This window comes from Ursus americanus, chromosome 22 (assembly GCF_024610735.1).
Source record: "Ursus americanus isolate L20-20 chromosome 22, mUrsAme1.1.p, whole genome shotgun sequence".
NCBI lineage: Eukaryota > Metazoa > Chordata > Mammalia > Carnivora > Ursidae > Ursus > Ursus americanus.
This window is the reverse complement of record NC_142148.1, coordinates 24,928,998-24,947,375: the sequence shown is the minus strand read 5'-3', so window position 1 is coordinate 24,947,375 and position 18,378 is coordinate 24,928,998. Positions and strand designations below refer to the sequence as shown.

The 18,378-nt window shown below is 57.7% G+C and overlaps 1 protein-coding gene across 1 annotated transcript; it reads left to right on the top strand.

Annotated features, from left to right (window-relative positions):
* The first annotated feature begins 67 nt into the window (after window positions 1–67).
* On the top strand, window positions 68–16,531 carry BPIFB2 (BPI fold containing family B member 2). Its single transcript, XM_045810599.2, has 15 exons — window positions 68–191; window positions 2,623–2,716; window positions 4,091–4,195; window positions 5,058–5,204; window positions 6,039–6,099; window positions 7,694–7,754; window positions 11,397–11,488; window positions 11,747–11,932; window positions 12,134–12,187; window positions 12,757–12,927; window positions 13,512–13,579; window positions 13,760–13,805; window positions 14,500–14,563; window positions 14,870–14,946; window positions 16,490–16,531. The coding sequence occupies exons 1-15, from the start codon at window positions 68–70 to the stop codon at window positions 16,529–16,531; spliced, it is 1,392 nt and encodes a 463-aa protein (XP_045666555.2).
* Window positions 16,532–18,378: the final 1,847 nt, after the last annotated feature.

Below are 18,378 nucleotides of genomic sequence, written 5' to 3'. Positions count from 1 at the left end.
GGGCACATTCTGGAGAAGCTCTCTGATGATGCTTGTCCCTACCCCAGCCCACAGATCTTGGGGGGCCATGGCCAGGACAGCCGTGGCTCGGGCACACGGCCTGGGTCTGCTGCTAGCACTGCTGCTGCCCGTGGTCGGCACCTCCCTGCCGGGCACCGTGGTCAGACTCAACAAGGCCGTGCTAAGCTACGGTAAGAGACGCGCCGCTGGCCTATCCCGTGGGTGTCCCGTGTGTGTGTGTGTGTGTGTGTGTGTGTGTGTGTGTGTGACCCCAGAAGCCCCACGAGGACCTGGATTTTATCTCATGTGCCGCTGTGTCCCTGGCCCCCAGACAAGGTCTGACAAAGTGCTGCTCAGCAAACACTTAAAAAGTGAACGCATGCGTGGGAGTGTAGTCACGTGCACCATGCGTGCGCGCGTGCGTGATGGTGCTCACGTGCCCCCGTGGTGTGGGCGTGGCTTGGTTTGAGTGACTACTTTTGCTTGTGTGCCTCTGTGAGATGTGCCCATGTGTGTCCTTGAGTGTCGGGGAGGGAGTCTAACCACGTCCACCATGCGTGCATGCAGGTGCCACGGTCCGTGCCTGGGTGTGTGTACACAGGTGCGGCGGCTCTCCCTGGGGGGGTGCATGCGCGCGTGCCTGCCAGGGTCGGTGGGTGCACGTGCACGCTGGGGAGGGGTCTAGCACAGTACTGGAGGGGGTGTCCCAGAGCTAGAGCTCTGTGGGGCACACGGAGAAGACCAGCCCCGCCCTGGGTCCCCTTGGGCAGGGTCTCTATCCTGACACTGCCCATCCTTTTTTTTTTTTAAGATTTTATTTATTCGACAGAGAGAGAGACAGCCATCGAGAGAAGGAACACAAGCAGGGGGAGTGGGAGAGGGAGAAGTAGGCTTCCCGCTGAGCAGGGAGCCCGATGCAGGGCTCGATCCCAGGACCCTGGATCATGACCTGAGCCAAAGGCAGACATTTAACGACTGAGCCACCCAGGTGCCCCCTCCCATCCTTCTAAGACCTGCCCCATTCCCCGAGGAAGGCACAATGAGAAAACCTAGGCCCAGGGAGGGACAAAAGCGTCCCCCAGACACCCCCAGGAATGCCACCAAAGCTGGGTCAGGGGTGAGAAATCAGAAGCTGTTCCCCCAAGACCGGACCAAACTCAGATCACAGTGTGAGACACTCAGGTCAGGCCATAGAAGAGATTTTCAGTGGCCCAGGCCACGAAGCACTGAGGCAGCAGTGTCCCCGTGGAGCCTACACAGCCTCCAGGACCTTGTATCCGGACAGAGAGGCAGGCGGTGAAAGGGGTCAGTGACCCGTGTTAGTCTGCACCTGACACATGGAGCCATTCACGGAAGTGACACACAGGGACACGAGGCCTACTGGCCATCCTCCCCCTGCCCGTCCTCTATGAGGCTCCTTTGTCCCCAGAGAGCCATCCCAGGCACACCTGCCTGTGTTCTTGGTGGAAATCCAGCGGGAGGCCCAGGCCGCACACACCTCTTTCTAAGGCGGGGCTGGGTAGCTTTTTCAGAGCACTTTCCCAATCCCATCTCACAACTCCCTGCGTTTAAGCCCGGTGTCAGGGGAGCACGGTAGATAGAGTCCAGGTGCCTGGGTGTGAGTCTTGCCTCAGCGACAGAAGGCCAGGCTGGCGAGGGGTATCGAGAACATAGCGACCAGTGGCTCCCGGCTCCAGGTCTGAGGAAACTAAGGCCCAGGGAGGTGCAGTGACTTGCCCGTTCCCACAGTGAGTCTGAGTGAAGGTCAGGCCTCTGGACTCTTCATTGGTGCTCCCTTCCAGCCGCATTACCTCTCGTCTTCATTCCCCTCACATCGGATTGTTTAATTAGCACCTCCCTCGCCTGGCAGCACAGGTGCGTGAGGAAGTCCAAGGGCTGGGGCGCCAGGTGCCTCCGCCGATCCAACTTCCCCTTTGCCAGGCGTCTTCACTTCTCGGTAAAGCGGGCACAGTGAGTAACTCCGTCACTCAGAACAGTGCTTGGCCCAAAGGGAGCGCTGGAGAAGTGACAGTCATGATTATTACACGAACAAGTAGCAACAGTAAGCGCTATCATTTACTGTGCACCGAGGCTTTACAAAGACATTATGGGACGGGTACCATCATAATCTTCGCAAGTTTACAGAAGAGGAAACTGAGCCACAGAGCAGCCACATGGAGAGTGAGCAGCAGAGCTGGGATTTATATCCAGAATCCGAGGGACTCCAGAGTCCTCAACCTCCGGCCACCCAGAACAGCACCCCCACCCTCTGCCCCACTCTACCGGGAAATGCCCCACTCTACCGGGCTCTGGAAGAGATGGCATCTGATCAGAGTCTTACAATAGGGCAAAGATGTTCTTGTGTTTGATGGGTGGGGCAGACAAGTAAGATTTGGAAAGGCAGAAGCAAGAGAGGAAAGGCATGCCTGGCGGGGCCTGGTGTGAGTACTGCATGTGCGATGGGCTCACGGGGAACCAGCTGTCACTCCTGCCCCGTCCCCGCCTGTGGGCAAGTCTCTGAGTCTGCTCTGCCCAAGATGTGGGGCGGATGGTGGTAGGTGGTGTGGTCTTGCTCCGTGGCCCCGGAGGGCAGCCTGACCTTACCCTGCTCTGGCCCCACAGTGTCGGAAATCGGGAAAGCCCCTCTCCAGCAGGCCCTGCAGGTCACAGTCCCGTACTTCCTGGACTGGAATGGAGAGGTGTACCAGCCCACCAGGTGAGTGGGGGAAAGGCTTTAGCCCGCTCGATGAGTACCCCACGTGTAGGCGAGTGTTCCCACCAGCTAGACGAGGGCTTCCCTCACCTGGTTAGATTCTCCCACCCTGCAAGTGAGTGGTCACAAGATGATTGAGGAGGTGGGACAAAGGTGGAGACATGGGCGGGGGGCTGGTGCCTCTGAATTAGTGGATTTCTGCCCCCAGGGGCCAAGACTCTAGCTCCTGAATCCTCAGGGCTGGCAGGACCCATGGCTACTTTCTCCAAAAATAAGACACTGAATTCAGACACGAGCCTGAGCCTAAGCAGCCCCCCCCCACGCCCCTGCAATGAACAGAGACTCAAAGGCAGAGGGAGATGGGGGCCCTCTCAAACTCAGATCCAGGGGCCGGGTGAGTTGTCCCCCACCATGTGGGAACGGACTCACTATTGCCGGATCTCTGGATTCCCAAGAGAAGTCATATATATATTTAAAATCTATCCAGTTTTGAATGATGGCAACTAATTAAAAAACATCTGAAACTTGAAAACACCGTGTGGACAAACCGGTAGCTGGTGTGGAGGCCGCCAGCGCGAGGCCCCGAGGGTGGGGCTGGGGTCCTGCCCTTGGCCGACGGTGAACAGGGAACGACGCAGACACACCCGACAGTCGAGGATTCCTCAGGGCTTTAGGGTTGGCCACACGTGGCTGTTGGCCAACAGCACTGAGTGTCTTTGTTTGCAGAAGTGGGAATACATCCGAGGTGGCTGTCGAGTGAAAAGGAGCAGGTCGGCCTGTGTCGCAGAGTCACAGGAAGATGTCCACTAAGTGCCAACAGTGAGAGTGTTTGAGGGTGGAGTTTTGATGTGACTTTTCAAATTTATATCATTTTGTAGTGTCTGAATTCCCACCCCCAGCTATGGTGTAGGGGAAAAGATGACTCATTTAGGGAAAGAAAAAAAAAGTTACTTAGAAAGTACTTAGCAATCAGAATAGGCAGCTTGGAAGGGAATGAGTTTCCTGTCCCCCACCAGCCTAAGCTGTTGACTGGAATGCTACAGAGGGGATTTCTGCCCTCTCCGCGTCCCACCTTCCAAGAGTCCCCGCCCTCTGTCAGAAACTAAAATCCCTCCAAGACCCAACAATCATCTCCCTCAGTTCCTGCCCCAGGCTGGGAATCCTCTCTGCACCCTTTCCCTGCCAGCTGGTTGTCCAACAATGGCTTGCATGCCCCCTAGGGTGGAGAACTCACTACCTTTTCCTCATTCTATGGTCCAATAGTCAGAGTCCTTCCTCATAACATCGACAGTGTGGATATGGCTCATAACACCCGCACCAGAGTTGATTTCAAGGTTTAATGGGGGCCACCCTGTCACCTCCATTCCCACCCTGCAGGATCCAGATTTTGGATATCCATGTGCCCCAATTCGATCTGAAATTCATTGCCGATTTTGGGGTGCGCATGTTGGTAGCAGCCAATTTTACTTTCCAGGTCTTCCGGTGAGTGAATCTCCTGACGGGGGTGGGCAAAGGATTTTCAGGGAGGCTCCGAGGGGCAGAGTGAGGGGAGAGCGGCTAGCAATTCCCAGGTCCCGCACTCAAGCACTCCCTGTCCAGTGCTCTTTCCCGCCCTCCCGTAGGGGAGGGAGACAGTGAGAATTTGAGACCCTGGGCCCTGCTCCGCAGCTGTGTAACCGGGCGGCGGGGTCCCCCCTGCAGCCCTCAGTCTCCCGCTCTGCGAAGTGGGGTGAGAGTCCGCAGCACAGCCCTGGGGGATGCAGCAAACGGCTCCACGCTGTAATTAAAATCACACCTGCCCTTCCCCAGTGTGAGGCACAGAGTAGGTGCTCAGTAAATGTCGCCATTGGAATTATTTCTGTGTCCCTGTCACTCCGAACGTGTTTGATTTCCAAACGATCGGCCGGGCGTTCGGAGGGATCTCTTGGATTCGCGCTCCGTGCTGCCACCGTGTGAGCCTCACTGGGGGCTGGCTCCGCGCCGGGCACTTGCACACGGCTGCCTCACAGAGAGCTCAGCACAGCCCTGAGGGAGAGGTGCCGTCACTCTCATGCCCATTCGACAGAAGAGGCAACTGAGGCTCAGGACGGGGAGTGACCGGCCCAGGGTCTCACAGTGAGAGGGTGCTGGAAGCCAGACTCCACACCCATCTTCTGCAACGTCTGTGACCCCGAGCGGAGTTTGGAGGGCCCTGAGCACGTCCCAGGGGGGCCATCTCACGCTGAGTGGGGGTCCTGCCTGTGTCAGGTGGAGGGCAGGCTCAGGCCGGGGGGCGGTTCGCAGGGTAGGCTCTGCTGGGCAGTGCCGCTGGGGCTCAGGAACAGTGTCCCGCGGTGTCCTGCAGAGTCCCAGAGCCCCTGGAGCTGACGCTGCCCGTGGTACTGCTGGCCGACGCCCGCGTGGCCCAGGGCTCCATCAGGACCCCCGTGGTCAGCATCTCTGCCTGCTTCCCGCTCTTCAGCAGCGCCGTGGTGTTTGAGGGCAGTGGCGGGTGAGTGCCTGGAGGGGGCAGGGCTGCAGAAGCCCTCACCAAGGCTGGGGTGCCATTTCCGGAGCCACGAGGGGCCTTGGAGACCCCCAGTATCACACCTGTTCCATGGCCGAGGACACTGAGGCTCAGGAAAGGGGAGGGACTGGCCCAAAGTCACACAGAGAGTGTGCAAGCCAGAGGCCATGTCCCCTCTACTGCACCCCCACCCCCCTGCAGCCCTTGTTGTCCTGAGCACTGGGTGTTGTATGGAAGTATTGATTCGCTATATTATACACCTGAAACTAATATTACACTGTAGGTTAACTAACTGAAATTTAAATAAAAACTTTAAGAAACCCTTAGGTACCATAGTTTCCTATGGATCCCTGCTGAGAAACAACTTAGACCTATCTCCCATTGTTCAGAGGGGAAACTGAGGCACAGAATGAGGAAGGCACTTTACTGGCTGTGTCCCAGAGAATTGGAGCCCAGGCAGGAAGCACCCCCAGTCACTGGGCTCAGAGTGGCCATGAAGCCAGCTGGCCAAGAACGTGGCCGAGTCCGGCCTTTGCAACGTCTTCTCCATCTCCCCCACGCCTGGCCTCATTATCTCGTTTTGGCCACTTCCAAACCCCGAAACCAATGACCTCTTCTTTGAGGCTCGGTTTCCTCATCTGTGGGGATGATGGTGCTGGCACTGTGTCCGGCACATGGCAATGTGTGGAATGGGACTCGCTGGCCCCCTGGCTCAGGGGAGACGCTTCTCTCTCAGACGGTGGCTCTGCCAGGAGAAACGGGCCCGAATGCGTGACCCGGAGCTCAGGAGTGCTGTCTCTCTCTCACTCTCTCTCTCAGCGTGGCCCCTGGGCTGCTGGTCCCAGTGCAGAAGCACATCGAAGCTGTGCTACGGAATAAGGTAAAGGACCCGCTGTCCCGGGATGGAGGGCCTTCTGACCCCAGGAGCCGTGGTGGGTGAATGGGGGCTTGTAAGCAGGGGAGAGACTGGGATTCTTCGTGCTTTTTAAATTTTTTAAAAATTTACTTTATCTATTTGACAGAGAGAGCTCAAACAGAGGGAGGGTCAGAGAGAGAGGGACAAGCAGACTCCCCTGCTGAGCGGGGAGCCCGATGTGGGGCACGATCCCAGGATCCCCAGATCATGACCTGAGCCGAAGGCAGACGCTTAACCAACTGAGCCACCCAGGCGCCCCTGTTATTGCTTTTTTTTAAAAATAGAAGGCCCTTCATGGAGCTTCTCCATTCTTCCATGAGGGCAGGGAAGAGACTGGGGCGAGGGTCCAGGGCAGTGATGGAGAGGCCATGTAAGGGTGGGTTTGGGGTGGGAGGGGTTCGGGGGAGGGAGACTCATGCTCCTGGGCCGGCCCCAGTTCCGGGCTGGAGGACGGGGACGGGGCGGTGCTTTCAGGGGCCATGTGGCTTATGAAAAGAGACAAAATGAAAGTGGACAAGAGCATGGGCATGGGAGCCAGGTGTGGCCTGGGTTTGAATCCTGGTCCCCTCCTTCCCAGCTGGGGTACATGGACGAGTCACCTAACCTCCCTCTGCCCCGATTCTGCACCTAACCTCCCTCTGCCCCGATTCCGCACCTGTCACGCAGAGAGCAAACCTCCCCCGCGGGCTGGCGGTGGGGGGGGGGGGGAGCGGGCGCGCTGAGCGCATTAACATCCGTGAGGAGTTTAGAACCGTTCGGCAGAGTGAGCCCAATGATTCCTGCTGCTATTTCAGTTTTTGTCATTAGTGGCCTGTGGTCGACCTGGTGAGAGATGGTGCTCTTGGGGCTAGGGTCCCCCCACCAAGGGGGAGCTGCTTCTCCATCTCTGCCCCTTCCCACCCCACCGCATCTCCTGATCTACCACCCTAGATCAACCCACTCGATGGCGTCCCACACCCATCAGAGGCAGGCCCCAGCATTCCCATCCTACAGATGAGAAGACTGAGGCCCAAAGCCTGAAGGCAGCATAGCCTGACCTGGCCCTCTCCTCTGCTGCCTGGCCTCCCCTGGCCCAGCCTCCTCGGCTCTGCCTGGGCCCGGCTGTGACCACCCTGGGCTTTGCAGCCTCTCTCTGCCCCACCTTCGATCACACCGACCCCAGCTTCATAGACTTCTCGGGCTGCCCACTGAGCCCAGAACTCCAGCCTTGCTCGCTGACCGCCTGTCTTCACGGCGTGTAGCACCTTCCCTCCGCTGGCCCTCTGGGTCCCCATGCAGCAGGCTGCCTGCCTCCGTTGTCCTGGCCCAGCTGTGGTCCCCTCTGCTGTGGCCCACGGCTCCTGTTCCTTCCTCCAGGCCCCCAGGCACTACCTTCTCTGAGTCCTCAGTGCCCAGGAGAGGGGCTGGAAGAGGCCCCCTGGGTGGTGGAGGAAGGGCGGGACCCAGGCCTCAGTGTGCGGGCTGGGGGAGGCCTCCTGATGGGGACCCTAGACTCTTGCGGCCGCACCCCTCCAGCCCCAGCGCCTTCCTCACAGCCTCTTCTTCTGTCTTGCCGCAGCTGTGCCTGAGCCTCTCCAACCTGGTGCAGGGCCTCAATGTCCACCTGGGCACTCTAATTGGTAAGACCTGGCAGCCCGGGGCAGGGGACTGGGGCCTCTGAGCCCCGCTGGGGCCCCCAAGACCCTTCAAAGATCCCCCCCAGTCAGGGCTGACCTCTGGGAGATCAATCATAGGAGGACTGAACAATTATTGATGAACTCAGGGAAGCTCCGAGTTCTAGAATCGAGTCTTTGAACGCTTAGTGTGCGTGTGCAAGTGTGCAAGCATGTGTGTGCCTGTGCATGGGGGGGGTACATTTAGTCTGCAGTTGTCTCCTCCCCTGCCTGGAGACTCGGAGACCCCATCCTCCCCTGGTTTTGCTCCCACCTCTCCCACGGTCCTTGGCGGACTTTCCCCCTGGCACTTTGGGGCTCAGGCCCTCACATTCCATTTGCTGCTGCACCCCTTCTCCTGGAGGTCTCACAGGCCCCTCTGACTCAGCATGTGCTCAACAGAACTCAGGCTCATCTGCTCACAGGTGCCCCCACCCCTGCTCCCCTTCTCAGGGGCCACCCACCCACCCAGAGGCAAGCCTCCCTTTCCTCCCCATCTGCCGTCAGGCTAGTCCGCCTCTGATTTCCCCCGGATCCTCCTATCTGGGGAGCACGAGGAGTATACTCGTGGCAAGCCCTGGAGGCTAACCCCCCCACAAGCAGACCCCGAGACAAGATGCAGGCGTAAGTGGCTGGGATGGGGTGAGGCCTAGGGGCACGGCTGGGGAAGGGGGGCGGCAGCACAGGGAAGGAGGTGTGCTCGTGAGCGGGCACCTCTGTGGGCTCCTGGAGACTGAAGTGTACGTGCCTACATCCTCCCCGAGGGGCAGGAGCTGGGGCGCACATCTGCCCACCCCCACCACTCATCGGTCACCTCCCCATTGCCCCCCACGCCTTCCTCCCCGACCTCAGGCAGGTTCCCATGGCTCGCAGCCACCATGTGTGGTCCACACAGAAGCGTGGCCACGGTGGTGGCCTAAACGAGGCTCGATCAGGACTTCATCTCACAATACGAAGCTAAAAGCTATGAAAGCAGGCCAGCCACCCTTCTTTTCAGTAGTATTCATCAACATTAATAACGACGCAGGGGGGCCCCTGCCTGTCCCCAGACCGGCCAAAGATGCATCCTTTGTTGATTTGGGGGGTCATATGTGCTCGGTGAGCCCTGAGCGAAATCCAGCCTTCCCTCTCTTTCCCCACACACCTGTTTGATGATGCTCCTGTTGGAAGGACACTTTTTCTATCTGATGGCTTTGCCTGGGATTCCAGCGCTTTCCCAGGTCACTGTCACTGACGTCGTCAACTCCAGAGCCGTTGGCTGATCCCAGCTGCACTTTGCAATTGGTTGGCTTTGCTCTGAGTCAGGGGTTGACATCTAACGGTGACACAGCGTGGGACAGGTGCGGCGGTGGGTTCTGTACTGAGTATTTTCACATCAAGCTAGCTTTGGCTTTCTTTTGCAAACGTTTCACGACAGTCCCATGAGGTGGCACCAGTATCCCCAAGTTATAGATGGGGCCTTGGAGGCTCTGGGTCTAAAATCCTCAGTGTGGGGCGAGAGCCACCCATGAATGGACTCATGCTCGTTTTCTCCTCCTTACCTGTCCAGCCACTGCTCTGCGTATACTGGGTGGCCTGGCTCACAGTCCCCTCAGGGAACATTCCTCGATTACGCCGCGCCCCTCAATGCCACACCCCCCATATGACCTTAACAGGAGGCACCGAGAGGGCAAGGAAACTGGACTTGGAACCAAAGGACATGAAGTGAAATTCGGGCCTTGTGGCTCCATTGCTGTGTCATCTTAGGGAAGTCACTCCATCTCTCTGAGCCTAGCTATTTCAAGCCACAAAAATGGGGCTCAGAATTCCTATTTCTCCCATGTGCTGTACCAGACAGCATAGGGTAAGTGCCTGGCAGACAATAGGCTCAACAAACGTTCGTCCCTCCTTCGTCCTCAGTGGAGTGATCTCCATCAAGATGCCTTGTAACTGGGTTCATAGCCAGGACTGGCTCTTGCCCTTTTCTTTGAGGAGTTAAAAGGAATCTGGTAAAAGAAATCTAAGCATTCAGGCCTCGGGGACTGTTGACATGAGTCATGGGTACCTACAGTGTGGGGTGACAGGAGCCACTAAAAAGCACAGCCTAAAGGGGCAGTCACCTAGCAACGCCTAGCAAAATACAGTATAATAAAAGCTAATATTTACTGTAGAATTATTAGCTCCATTTTACAGATGAAGAAACTGAGGCCACCTTGAGCGCTGTGCCCTTAACTAAGCTATAATGCTACGAAGCTATAATGTCACTCTGTAAAGGAAACAGAGAAGGACCCGAAGTGACACGTAGCTTCACTGCAGCTTTACTGAGGGAGGTACAGACTGGGGGGCTGTTTGTCTCTCCAAAAGAAAATACTGAAAACCATAAATTTGAGATTCTGGGCTATATTTTTTCCCATGCTTCAAAAAATGTCCATATGTCCACAGTGAATATGTATTATATTAGAAGTTTTTCATGTTTTTATTCATTTTAAAAACATAGAGTAATTTATTCTTTTTAGTGTCCTGTCCTTTGAGTCCCAGTTGTGTGACCACCACCAAACTCGAGATCCAGAACATCTCGCCAGCCCCTCAAATCCCTCTGAGCTGCCCTCCTCCTGCTATCACCCAAATCTTTGATGGCTACTGAGCTGTAGAAATGGAATCATACTATATTGCTTTTATGATCACAAGAAATTTCCAAAACATTAGAGGAAATAAAATTAAATCCAGAAGAGACATTGGAACATCCGACAGAAATCTGATGGACACACACACACACACACACCTTGGTCATTCAGAGCCTTTGAGGACCTATTGCGAAAAGCTGGGCTTCCTGACAGTGGGGCTGAGCGTTCACCTGCCACGCTGGCTAGCCTAGCCAGGTCCAGAGATGCGGTTCCCGCAAGTGACCCGCCCTTTGCGACCCACCCAACCAGAATATTCTGAGCTTTGGGGGAAACTTGCCCTATAGGAACCGGACTCTCCTCTGTGCCTTCCTGAAGGGCTCCCTGAGGGTGTCTTGGGGAGCCTCTGCTCTGTGCTCCCGCACTGCGTGGTCCCAGGGATGCACGCCTTTTGGGTTTCTGTAGGAGGCTGTGTGATTAGGTCGGAGACACAGCGTGGCTTTAGAGCCAGACAGACCGGATATACAATCCTGGGCACAACTGAACTCATCAAACTGTGTGTGTGTGTGTGTGTGTGTGTGTGTGTAAAATGGGCTCCTAATCTTACAGGATCGTGGTGATGGTTGAATGGGACAGTGTAAGTCAAATGTCTGGACCTGGATAAATGTGAGCTCTGTTCTTTTTCTGTGGTTCCCTCTTGCTTTTTTCAGGGGGTGTGTGACCCTTCTCCCTCCTTCTAATTCGGGGTCTCTCGTCTGCCACTCATTAGGAAAGCAGACACCCAGACTGTTAGAACTGTGTCTAAACGAAGAGTCACTGGGCCGTGAGCGGCTGAATCTTGGCCGTGTGCGGTTTGCAGCTGAAGTTCACTCATTTCTTCCCTTTTCTGTTCCTTGGCCTGGGTCTGGCTAACCAAAGTCGCCAGATAATCGGGGTTTCTGGGTAGATGAGGCCTTGATGGATAAGGCTGAGCTTGCCATCTTTTCTTCCTCATCCTGCTTTTATTTAGGCCTCAACCCTGTGGGTCCGGAGTCCCAGATTCGCTACTCCATGATCAACGCGCCCAGCATCACTAAGGACTACATTTCCTTGGATATCGATGTAAGTGCAGCCTAGTCAGCCCGGAGCTGGGGGCCTGTTGCCTCTGGAGTCCTGGGGGTCCTGGCACATTCCTAGAGGAGCAGGGGTGTTGAAGGGGGTGGAGCTGGAATGGCGTTTAGAGGCGGGCACGGGTGCGAGGCTGGACAACATGCGGCATGTGGGGTGGGTGGCGTCTGAGAGCCCAGGGTCTGGGACAGAGCCACCGCCCTACTGAGACCCTGCTGCTTTTCTCCCTCTGGCCACCCACCGACCCCGTAGGCCGTCCTCTTGCTCCTGGGCAAACCCATCGTCCTGCCCGCGGAGGCCACGCACTTTGTGCTGCCCGCGCACGTGGGTGCCGATGGCACCATGGCGACAGTGGGCCTCTCCCAGGACCTGTTTGACTCCGCCCTCCTGTTGCTGCAGAAGGCTGGTGCCCTCAACCTGGACATCACGGGGCAGCTGGTGAGGGTCGGACCCGCTGCCCTGAGCGCGTGGGACAGGCGGGCCCCGCTGCAGCGGCCAAACCGTGGGTGGGGCCGCCCGAGCTTTGGGGCCACAGGGTGGCTTTTGGAAAGGTGAAAGGGGGCCGAGGGGAGGCAAGAAGGGCTCGAGCTTGAGGAGCGGCTGCCCTAAAACCTGTCGTGACATGGGGCCTGGTTTCAGAAGTCGGAGAACAACCTGCTGAACACCTCCATGCTGGGCCGGCTCATCCCTGAGGTTGGTGACACTTATACTCATTTCAGGGACTGAGACCTGGGATTGGGGTGGGGCCTCTCCGGCTGGGGGACCTCCGCTGGCTCGGATCTGTCCCCCGTGGGCTTCAGCATGTGTCTTTACAATTGTGCCTCCTCCCGCTCAGGGATGCCCCCCCCCCCACCTCCAGACATTACGCTATTTCCCTCCTCTGTGCCTTTGTCCAAGTGCAGCCCTCAGCCCCGAGGGCCTTTTCTGCTTCCCTTTCTCTTGTTCATCTTTAAGACCAAGCCCAGGGGCTGCCTCCTAGGGGAGGACCCAACCCCTACTCTGGTCCAGGAGACTCCTTGAGCTCCCACGGCCCCTGAGCTTCTGTCCCTCCTGGCACAGATCTCCCAGGCAGCACCCCTCTCCATGCCTACCACCCCCTCAGGTGGGGCGTCTCCGAGGCAGGGGCCTGAGGGGGACACACCTCTGTGGCCTCGTCACGTACAAACGGTGGCTTGACCAGTGTCTGAGGCATGATGCGTGGAGAGCCCACCCAGCCTTTGCCCCGAGGTGCCCTCTCCCTCTCTCCCTCTCCACTTCCCCAGGTGGCCCACCAGTTCCCCGAGCCCATGCCTGTGGCACTCAAGGTGCGGCTGGGTGCCACGCCCGCAGCCACGCTTCGTACCAACAATGCCACAATTCAGCTGCAGCCCTTCGTGGAGGTCCAGGCTGTGGCCTCCAACTCGGCTTTCCAGTCCCTCTTCTCCTTTGATGTGGTGAGTGAGGTGGGCTGGTGGGGCTGGCCAGAAGGGCGGCGACTCCCAAGATCTCACTTCCTGCCCCACTTTCCTCACTTGTTCTATCCACGCTTGTCTCCTTGGTGTTCCTTCACTATACCATGACATTCCTGCCACAGGCCCTTTGCATGTGCTGCTGGACACCGTACCTAGGACACTCTTCCCCTAGCTCTTGGCATGGCTAGCTTCTCCTCATCTTTCGGGTCTCAGCTTAAATGTTGCAGCCTTTTTCAGGGCAACCTTCTTGGACCACCCTGAGAAAGATGGTCCCCATCAGCCCTCTCAGTGCTACCGCTCTGCCTTCCTGGCACTCGCTACTAAGTACCCTGTCTGGTTACTTTGGGTGTTGTTCCCCTCCTCCCCTGGCTTGTGAGCATTCCCCAGGGCAGAGACCTGGTCTGTCTCCTTCACAGTGTGTTTGTTCCCAGCACTGTGTGCAGGCCTGGTACACGTGGGTGGTCCACAAGTACCTGAGTCGTCAGGGAGCGGGTGGGAGCCGGTGGCCACCTGAAGGCTCCAGTGTGGCTCTGGGTTCTTTGACCTTGCTCCCCCTTCATGCCCAGGTGGTAAACCTGAGCCTCCAGCTCTCCATGTCCAAGGCGAAGCTTCAGGGGACCACATCTGTGCTGGGGTAAGCAAGGCCTCCTGGATCCCGCAGCCTCGGTGTGTTCCTCTGTGCAATGGGCCTGCAGCCACTTATCACAGTGTCACCCATCACGGTGTTAGTCAGAGGAGACCGGGAGGCAGCACGTGTGGTGTGGTGGGAGGGGGGATCCAGGCCCCAGCCCTAACCCTCCTGCTTCCCTTTCAGGGATATCCAGCTCACCGTGGCCTCCTCCAATGTGGGCTTCATTGATGTGAGTGTGGGGCTGGGGTCTCCAGAGACCCCTCATTGGGTGGGGCAGGCCTTGAGCCCGTGTGCTAGCATACCAGTGTCCCTGTGTGTACCGCCATGACCAAGCTTCCTCCAGGGTGCCTGGGGACAGCGGTCAGTCAGCAGGCCTACCCATCAGACAGGCTGTCTGTCTGCCGTCAGCCGGTCAGTCAGCCTTGGTTCTGCAGGGGATCGGTCAGTTAGCCAACCTGTCACTGTCAGGTGGGTGACAGCTGGTCAGTCCAAGAATCGTTGAGTCTATTGGTAAATCAGACAAGCCAGCGTCAGACAGCGCCGGCTGCTCCTTCGGCCACGTGACGCAGATGGGTCCTTAGCCACCAAGCAGCCCTTCGTTGGCCGGCCCGTCAGTCCCTCCACCGTCAGTCCGTCCGTCATCCATTAGTCAGCACCAGCAAGGCAGCCAGGGCCCTGGCATTAGGGGGTCTGGTGCTGGCCTCCGTCTCCTCTCAGAAGGCTGACTGGCCCCAGGGGCAGCTGGACTCTGCTTGAAGACCGGACAGGGGTGACCTGCCCTCCTCCCCCGACCTGTGCCTCTGCTTTTTGTGTGTCTGTCTGTGTCTGTCTGTGTGTTCACATGTGGCCCCTCTGTCCGTCTCTCCCCGCCCCTCACTGGAGCGGGCCCATGGTCCCCCATCTCCCTGACGACACTGCCGCAGACAGATCAAGTGCGCCCGCTCCTGGACACCCTGTTCCAGAAGCCCCTGCTGGATCACCTCAATGGTGAGCCCTGCCCTCCATGCCGGTTGGCCCCCGTGACCCCTTCCTGACCCGCCTTGCTCCCTCCCGGCCCCCTTCCCACTTCCCGGGCTCAGAGGTGAAGAGGGTGGGAGTTTTTCAGTATTTTCCCTCCCCAAGCCTCAGTTTTTCCTCCTGTGGAGTGAGTCTAACAATAACGGCTCCCACTCCCTGGCCATCTGTGGGGCTCAGTGTCACCATGCACATGGGGACCTCAGCCCAGGGCTGGCTCCCGGCGGTGCTCTGCTGCGGCCGCCCAGCTGAGCTTAGTCTCTCCTTCCCCTCCTGCAGCTCTCTTGGGCATGGGGATCGCCCTCCCCAACGTGGTCAGCCTCCACTATGTCAACCCCGAGGTCTTTGTCTGTGAGGTGAGAGCCTTCGGGTGTGACCATATGGGCTTCCGCCACCCTTGGGGGAAGACGGGGCTCAGTGAGGCAGGGCTCCCTCTCACCCTCCCTCCCTGCCAGTACCAACAGTGGGATCACAGACTCAGCCAGGCCTGGGGGTGTCCGCTGTTCCTGCCAAGACCATGCCATGAATCGTTAGCTGTAGGGAGATGGAAAATTTAGGATGTCCAGAGACACTGGTGCAAAGGTCTCGCCCACCCTTTAGTCCTCGTCCGGTATTATGCCAGGCCACATTCGGATGGGCACAGCCCTTTGGTGTCTGGGGAAGATGACAGAGGAACTTCTTGCAGCTTTGTACACGAACCCCTGCAGGCTGGATGGGGGAAGGGGGGCTTCCCGACCTTTCTAAAATCATTTTCCCTGATGAGAAATTGTGGACCCAGGGTGAAGTTCAATCACCACCGCCCAGGGTGAGACCCTACAACTTCTTTCTGTTTCACCTGGGATATAAAATGATAATATTCTTTCTATTCACTCAACAAGACATGCGTAGGACAGAAAGCTTAGCCAAGGTCCCTCAAGCCCACCATCCGCACGTTATTCAGATCCCTTGAGCGGGACCCACTGATGTTTTTCCAGGGATGGTGCTCTGGTTGCTTAAGAACTATGGTGCCAACGCCCTTGGGTGATCCGCCCTCCACCCTCCAAAAAAGGAACAATGGGCACATGTTGGAGCCTGGGCTGTTAGTAGGAATTTCCCCAAGACTCCCCAACAGGCACGGTCAGTGGCTGGCCCAGCCTGGTACTCACACATCCAGCCACCTGGGCCCGAACCCAAAGGTCCCTAGACCAGCGCTGTCCAAAAAATTGTTCTGTGAGGATGGAAATCTGCACTGTCCAACACAGTAGCCACTGTCAGTGCTGGGCCCGGGGGCAGTTGGGCCCTTGAAATGTGGCTAGTACAACTATGAAGCTGAATTGTACATTTTATTTAGTTTTAATTGGCTTTAATTTAATAATGGCTGCTGTATTGGACTGTGAGCTACGCATGGGCAGGGACTGGGTCTGCCTTGTTCCCAGCCTGTGGGCAGGGCTTAGCTTAGAGCAGAGGCTCAGTGAAGGTTTGTTGAATGAATGAATGAATGAACAGCAGGCCCTGAGCACGTTTCTGCCGTGCGGTATAGAGAGCAGAGGCTATATGGAAGGTTCCTGGCTCTGCTGGGGAGACTTGCACCGGAGAAGAGGCTGGGTGTCTGGACTCCCAGCCCTAACACAGCATTGGTCCCAAGCCCGTCCACAAGTGCGCATCAAGCCCCGGCCCCACGCTGGGGGCTCGGCCACGTGCTCTGGCTGCACCCTCATCGTAGGCTTGCAGGGCAGGTGCTGTTCCCACTCCCAAGGGACAGCAGGAAACGGAGGCCCGGAGAGGCACAGGACTGTCCCCAGGACATACCCAGTGAGAGCGGCAGACCGTGGGCTCAAAGCCAGGCTGATGGGGCAGCTGGGGGTCCTCCTGGTCCTCGTGTGGCCTCTGACCTGGCCCCTGGGTTTCTGTGCCCTCCAGGGCTACGTCGTGATATCCAGCGGACTCTTATACCAGCGCTGAGGTGGGGCCGCCAGGAGAGAGCGGGCCAGCTCCCCGCCGCAGGGACACTCTCGCCTCAAGCCACTTGGGAAACTGAGGCAAAGCCACACTTAGCCACCACCAGCTGGATGATCCAGCCAGGCTGTTTAGCCTGAGTTTCCCTCCCTCCCCTCCCATCCTTCCCCTTCCCCCTTCCCCCTTCCCTCCTCTCCTTTTCCCTCCCTCCTCCTTCCCTCCCCCTCCTTGTGAGCTGGGAGCTGCTCCTCCAGGGTAGGGACCTGTCCCCTCTCGCATTAAACATTTTCTCTTGAGCCGCAACCTCCAGCCAGGCCCGGTGAACTCTGCGCGGACCCGAGGCTAGTTGCCTATAGCCGGTTCTTGGGCTCTGTTTGTCCCTGGAGCCACCAAAGCCACCTGGCAGGAGAAGAGGATGTGACCAGGTCTCTGTTGACCAGAACTGTTGTCTCCCTCACTCCTCGCTCAGGGAAGCTCGGGTTTTGACGGGAGACCTTGGAGAGCTGTGGGATGGCGGGAAGTTACCAGTGCCACGGTGACCCTTGAGCACTGTGTCCTCAGCTGTTGGCGCCTCCCCTCTTCAGTGTCACATGCTGTCGTGTTCCTAGAGCCTCAGAGGAGCCTTGCAAGTCAGGCAGGCAGGCTGTGGGTTCCGTTTGGCAGACGTGAGGACTGAGGCCCAGCCGGGAGAGAAGGCGCCGAGTCTCAGAGCAGGACGGCAGCAGTCGCCTAGCACCCCGCCCTTCCTGGGCTCCAGGAATAAGATGTCCCGTTCCCTCTTCTGCTCACCAGCAACCCATCCGGGGCTTGTCCTTGGGTCCCAAGCCTCAGGTGGCAGGGAGTGCCCTGCTTCTCGGACAGCGTCTCTGTCTTGGGCTTACTCGAACCACAGGCAAGTGTCTGTAGGAAGGAGGGGGCCGGCCTCCTGGGCCTGTGGCCTCACGAGCAAGTCTCAGTCCTTTGCCTCTGAAAGGTCTCCCACCCCAGCGGGTCACGCACAACAAGACGGCCTAGGGAAGACCAAGGGACGCGAACCCTGACGAGCCGAAGCCATATGATTGTCTTCCTTTGATAAGCTAAGCTCTTAGCCAGACAGAATGTTCCTTCCTGCCTAGATACACAGGATTCACGTTCTGTTTCTGTTTCTCCGGGGGTAAAAGGTGCCTGAATTCCCACCCTCCGTAAGCAAGGCCTTTGGTACAGTGTGACACTAGCCTCTCTCCCTCTAAGGGCTACGGGTTCACCCTGAAGTCTCAGTGTGACAGGCTGAGGGGCCTGGAGCAAACCCAGAGTCTGGGTGGTGGGGGCGTGAGCAACGCTGAGAGAGGGGAAGGGGCCAGCGCATAATACCCAACCTTGAGATTGCGCTCCGGACAGCACGACTTTCATTTCATTTGGTTGCTTAGTTCATTCATTCATTAATCCTACTTTTATGGGGACTTAATCTAGGCGTAGCCCAAGGCTAGGTGATTTGGAATATGCGAAAGACAAAAATTTTCAGATCAGGATACAGGGTCCGTCTAGTGAGTGACCACTAGTCCAGGGATCCGACCACCCGAAGCTGAGAAGGGTTAGCACCGCGCTCGCCCTGAAGGGGATGCGCTGAAACGGATTCCCTCATTCCTCGTAGGATGAGAGTGCAAGGATTCATTCAGAGCAGGGGGCGGTCATGGCTCAGTGACACACAGGGTCAGGTCGGAGAAGGCAAGGCCCGCCTCCACTCAGGTCTGGCCCCTTCACAGACACCGCTGCTCCCTCCCCACCCCTATGCACGCACACCTTGCACGCTAGCTCTCCAAGCCTTTGCCCTTGCTCTTTCTCCCCCAGGACACCTTAACCTGAATCGCTTTGCC

What these genes read in the sequence shown, in the direction of transcription:
- BPIFB2 (XM_045810599.2), top strand. Translation starts at nt 68, where the DNA reads ATGGCCAGGACAGCCGTGGCTCGGGCACACGGCCTGGGTCTGCTGCTA. An exon ending in CAAGGCCGTGCTAAGCTACG is followed by an intron (nt 192 to 2,622) that starts GTAAGAGACGCG and finishes CTGGCCCCACAG; the next exon opens with TGTCGGAAATCGGGAAAGCC. An exon ending in AAGCTGTGCTACGGAATAAG is followed by an intron (nt 6,100 to 7,693) that starts GTAAAGGACCCG and finishes GTCTTGCCGCAG; the next exon opens with CTGTGCCTGAGCCTCTCCAA.